This window comes from Rutidosis leptorrhynchoides, chromosome 5 (genome assembly GCF_046630445.1).
Source record: "Rutidosis leptorrhynchoides isolate AG116_Rl617_1_P2 chromosome 5, CSIRO_AGI_Rlap_v1, whole genome shotgun sequence".
NCBI lineage: Eukaryota > Viridiplantae > Streptophyta > Magnoliopsida > Asterales > Asteraceae > Rutidosis > Rutidosis leptorrhynchoides.
In genome coordinates, this window is record NC_092337.1 from 351,039,030 (window position 1) to 351,044,837 (window position 5,808).

Genomic DNA, 5,808 nt, shown 5'->3' on the forward strand with positions numbered 1-5,808 from the left:
AGTTGGAGAATTTTGGGCAACATTTGAAGGTTTTGGGGCAAAATATGTAGATTTGGGGTCAAAAAAAAAAATCCACCTGGGGCAAAGTCGAAAAACCCAAAATTTTTACACTGAAAAAAAAATCCACTGGGGGCGCCCGCCCCCCTGCCCCATACCATTTTCGCCTCTGGCTCCAAACATCACAAGTTATAGAAACCCTATGTTTATATGTTCGAAAACCTTCAATTATTTCAGTTTTAGCTTTTTTCTATAATTTAAAGGCGTCACGTCTTAAGGTAGTACGACTTACATTGCTATATCGCGGTTGTAGTCGATTCCGAATTAGCTCCGTAAGCCTTGGATTGTCGAAGTGGTTGAAAGGAAGCGCTTGTTGAATGACAAACCTTGACAAATCTTGCCGAAGAGCTTCGGCATCGTATTCAAAAATCATACCATCTTGCCGAAGTGTTTGTTGTGTCGGGTCTCTTGCATTTGCGCTACAACTTTTTTCAAGATGTTTTCTTAACGTACTATCACCCGCAACACCTAGGAACTTCGAATATTGTGTACAACGAGCTTTTTCTACACCATCTTTCATCACACACAATTCGAATTTAGACCAAACGTCCCCTTTACGCTTTGTTTCTTTTTGTAGCTAATATTGACCATGGTGTAGCCTTGTGAAGATGTTCCAACGGAAGCGGAACCGGAAGCGAAAGCTTGTGAATTATCCATTATAGGATAAGTAAGTAGCGATTAAAGACTAATTATAGTGTAATTAGAGTATATAGAGATTTAGAAAGAAATATGAGAGTGTTTGTTGGTGTGTTTTCAACCAAAACACTACCATCTATTTATAATACACATTATGGGGGTAACATCGTAAAACAAAAAGCAAAAAAAAAAGGGCAGATTTAAAAAAAAACGACAGTTTTTTTGAATTATTGGATCGGATCCGGATAAAAACCGGATCGGATAAAATCCGGTTGCGAATGAAGACTGGTCCGATTGGATCCGGTTCGGATCTCGGATCCAGAACCGGTTTTTCGAATATCCGGATCTTGCAGGTTCCGGATTTATTTTTTCGGATCGGATCTTGTCGGGTTTTTTTGTGCATCCTCTAACCACCAAGCCCAATCATGAACTTTACACATATTTGTGTAAATTACTACAAGTTTCGAACCAACTCTGCAACTCATCACACATGTATGAACCACTAGACACAAAGTTAATGCAAAAACATAAATAAAAAAATAAAAATAAAATAAAAAACATAAAAGCAAAGTGTCATTTTGTAGCAGAAAATTGTTTCAACTCAACTTCAGAGCTCCTCATAAATTACAGTGCCATGATCAGTGTGAATCACAACATTGACTCCACATTTGTTTCTGTTGTTCCTTATACAGCTTTAGACAATTACATTACATTACATTAAATCTAATATAAAATTAAGTACTTTGATAGTAATATTAAGAAAATAAACAGATGATAAACATGTCTTTCTCTACTTCTTCTCATTCGGTTTAGGCGAGTTCTGATTCGACTGCAGATTAAAAGGCGACGCACGCGTACTACTTGAAATCGAAAGGCTTCTAGGATGCTGAGACCCGTTTCTTACCAACGACCCATTTTGAGTTCGAGTACCATTACGCCCATTTGGACTTACCCCGACCCGTTCGGCTTGAATGGTCTGAAAGTAATACGATGCGCTTGCCATATCCTTTAAAGCTGGCAAAGGCTTTAAAGAATCAACAACTTCACTCATAAGCGGTCTGACTTTCGGGTCCCGGCTCAAACAACGGGCCGCTAACTGGGCCGCCTTTTGGGCCCCTTTTATAGAAAAATGACCCTCGAGACGCGGGTCGATCAACTTATAAAACCTTCTTCGTTCTCCTAAATGTGGTCGGGCCCACTCAACGAGATTGTGTTCACCGTTGGGTCGGTTTTTGTCCATTGATCTTCGACCCGTTAACATCTCTAGTAAAACGACGCCAAAACTATATACATCACTCTTTGCAGTTAGATGCCCTAACCAAAAACCGGTCAAAAATTTAGAATAAAAAACAAAAGAGATTATGTTTTTGTAGGCCACTCATATCTGAAAATCAATGATTTTGTAGGCCACCAACATTAAATTGTTCAATAAATACCAAATACGTCTAAAAACAAATCAGATAAATGTAAAAGAATTAAAATACCCATGTATTAGGACAAAACTAGAATAATAATAATAATAATATATAATATAAATAAGGTCAAATCAATAAATAAATTGTCATTTGGGGTCTTTTACACTTTTTTGATTAGTTTATTTGGCGTATCTAGTATATATTTGACAAAATGTAAATGTAAATTTAGGTGGCCTTAAAATCATTATTAAAATACATTTTGATAAATTTGAGTCAAATATATAATCTCATAACAAAATATGTACACAAAAACAAAAAAGAAAAAAAGTAAAGATTAAAAAGTCAAACCTGTCATTACATATTCTGGGGCTGCATAACCATATGTACCCATGACTCGAGTAGATACATGGGTTTTATCACCCTCCGGGGCATCTTTAGCAAGACCGAAATCAGAAAGCTTTGCATTATACTCCTGAAAATGTTGAACCATTAAAAAACATTTAATTAATCTACACAAAGATTAGAAAATGTTAAAAGTTTGAAAAGTTTTGTGTTGCATACTGCATCTAGCAAAATGTTAGACGTTTTGAAATCGCGATAAATCACAGGTTTTTTAGCTTCTTCATGAAGAAAAGCAAGACCCTTTGCAGCCCCAAATGCGATTTTCATTCTAATGGACCACGGAAGTGGTAAGGACCCTACAAAATTACACACAAATCACAAGAGTTAGTTATATAAAATACACATGTTGCAACAATATGAGATGTTAATTGTAAAATATTTCAATGAGATTTGATTAAATCCCACGCAATACATAAGAATTTTGCTAACGACAGCCAGCCCTTAGGGTTGTAGTTAACGTGCTTAAAACAGTTGTAGATAACGGTTAATTATTAATTAAGTGGTGGCGGTTATATGAGCGTACAACTGTTTAAAGTGTGTTAACGATACAATATCAACTTACTTCTAAACAAATGATTTTCCAAGCTCCCTCGAGGCATAAACTCATACGCTAGCAAACGTTGATCATCTTCAATGCAATAACCAATCAATTTAACCAAATTTGGATGAATGAGATCACCTAAATAATTTACTTCCGCCTGCAAATTATAACATTTTTAATAAGTCACAAACAAAAGAAAAAAATATATATGTATATAATTAAAAGAAATTAAAACAATGGAGTCAAACCAGCCATTCTTTATGGCCTTGAAGCCCGTCATGATTGAGAGTTTTAACAGCAACTGTAAGACCCGTGCCGGGTTTTACGGGTGCGGTCCCGTTTTCTTCAATCCATCCTTTAAATACACACCCAAAACCACCTTCACCAAGAAGACTTTCGGGTCTAAAGTTTCGTGTTGCCAATTTAAGATCATTAAAAGCAAATTTTCTAAGACGGGAAGCAATTTTTAGTTCTTCTTCTAACTTTTGGGTCGATGACGTGCTTTCTCCTGTGCTTGTGTTTGTTGATGAGATTATTGGAACAGACGATCGATCTTTGCTTGTATCGATTACTGTTGATTTAGTTTCTGCAAACACACAAACACAAATAGTAATTGCATTTAGTTTTGAATTTATTATTATTTTCATCTTAAAAACGAGCATGGTGTAGTCAATTTTCATACAACCATCTCTAGTACTCGTTACAGAGTTATACGTGGCTCTTGTTATTATCTAACAAGGTTTTGTTATCAGGTAAGTTTTCAAAGTTTACAAGTTCAATAATTTCAAAATTTGACATTAATGGTAATGTGATTAACAATCTTTAAGTAAATCTAAGAACTTTCACTAAAAAGCCTCAAAAGGATATGTTTGCTACCATAAAAACATCGATTACTTAATTACAGATGATTATCCAGATGAACTTACAGACTACCAAAATAAACCTAAATTTGATTGATTGCAAACTTAGGTCTAAACCTACTTCAACAGTTTTTGACAAAACCAAAATTGATACATTTCAGCAGTTACACTACATCCAGTTTAAGGCATGGCTATCACAAGCATGACATAAATTAACATCATAACTCAAACCAGTTACTTTATTAGTTTTCATAAAGTAAATTGAAAACTTGCAAATTAAGATTTAAGATTATGAAGAAAATTTACCATCATAATTAGTACTGATGCCACTGATAGAAGTATCAACTTTAGATCTTGAAGAAATACAACTGCCCATTGATTTGAATCTGTTCCAACATCCAGTTGTAGTAACCTCCCTTTCATCATCAATCACAACAATTTCATTATCACTTTTCTTAAGTTTATTCTTCTTCTTTTTCTTACCCTTTGATTTCACAACATACCAAGATTCCACCCCTTTTTCATTACTAGATTTCATCTTTCAAAACAAAACCCTAAATTCAAAATCAATGGGTATCATCAAAACCCCCAAATTTCAACAAAAGTTCCAACCTTTCAAGAATAATCAGATGTAATAATCAAAACCCATATGAGAAAATATGGGTAGATGGTGACACTCACACACCCTTGGTTACACACTCACATGGCTGAAAGTAAAGACTTTGTCTTAAAATCCCACAAACAAAACCCCACCAAGATTAATTTTTTAATATAAATTTGTGTGCCCAATTGTGAAATAAAACAGAAAAAATGACAAAAGATAGGGTATTTGAAGTCTTTTTTTAAACAGTAAAAACAGAGAAGATTTAGATCAAAGAAAGAGTGCAAGTTGTATTATCAGCAGGTTGATAGATATAAGAAATCTCAGTTCAAAAGTACTCACCATCTAGTTATCACTCCTCACAAAAAGACAAAAAGAAAGAAAGAAAGAAAGAAAGAAGGAAAGTAAAAGAAATCTTAACAAAAGAAAGGAGGACCAGTTCAATCTTCCCCAAAAATAATACTCCATCCATTCCAATTTAATAGTACACACACAAAAACACACAGTTTAAGAAAAAGTGATTGTCACATGTACTTTTTGTCTACTTTTTCCATACTTTCCAGTTTTACCCATTATTTTTACTTATACTTTTGTCTTATTTAAATAAAACAAAGGTATAAAAATACTTTAACCAATTATTTTTTTCCATTTATGGAAGTGGACTATTAATTTAGGACGGACGAAAAAGGAAATGTGGACCATTGATATGGGACGGAGGGAGTACATTAATACGCAAGGTTGCAAAATTATCTATTTCGAGATTAATCCGTGAAAATTTGAAAGGAGTAATCGGCACTTCAGTGACTAATCGGTCATTGTAATTTATATACTTAAATATTAAATTTTAAAATATATGTGTAAATATAGAAAAAATCATAAACATAAACATTAAAATAATTGTCTAAAATTATCATTTTATTCAAACACTCTAAAGTTTAGTTTAAATTCATGTAAAATATTGATCAGTTTTGACTTTAACCGATTTTAATTACAAAATTTGATTTGACCCATTAATTGACGTTAACCGATTAATTAAATGGATTTTGAATAATCGGAACGGACTACCCCAAACAATGAGTAATCGTGGATTAATCGGTGAGTAATTGAGTTTTTTACAACAGTGGTAATACGTATATAACGAGCAGCAAGGTTCGCGCGTTGCTGCGACAAATGACTACAATTGTTCACACGTTTCGTTCTATTCCGTAAATATTGTTAAAAAAGTCAAAAAACTATAATTAAGCCTACTAAATCCACATAATTTAATTTTTTTTAAAAGCAAAACATTATATTATG

General features: G+C 33.7%; 1 protein-coding gene across 1 annotated transcript; it reads right to left on the reverse strand.

Moving 5' to 3' along the window:
* Positions 1-1,269: 1,269 nt before the first annotated feature.
* Positions 1,270-4,894, reverse strand: LOC139847531 (serine/threonine-protein kinase PBL34-like). The gene is made up of 6 exons (XM_071837212.1): positions 4,218-4,894; positions 3,300-3,637; positions 3,073-3,208; positions 2,670-2,806; positions 2,457-2,580; positions 1,270-2,007 (listed from the first exon to the last, which is right to left on the reverse strand). Exons 1-6 carry the CDS (start codon positions 4,447-4,449, stop codon positions 1,484-1,486), a joined length of 1,491 nt encoding a protein of 496 aa, XP_071693313.1. The 5' UTR covers positions 4,450-4,894; the 3' UTR covers positions 1,270-1,483.
* Between the last annotated feature and the right edge of the window lie 914 nt (positions 4,895-5,808).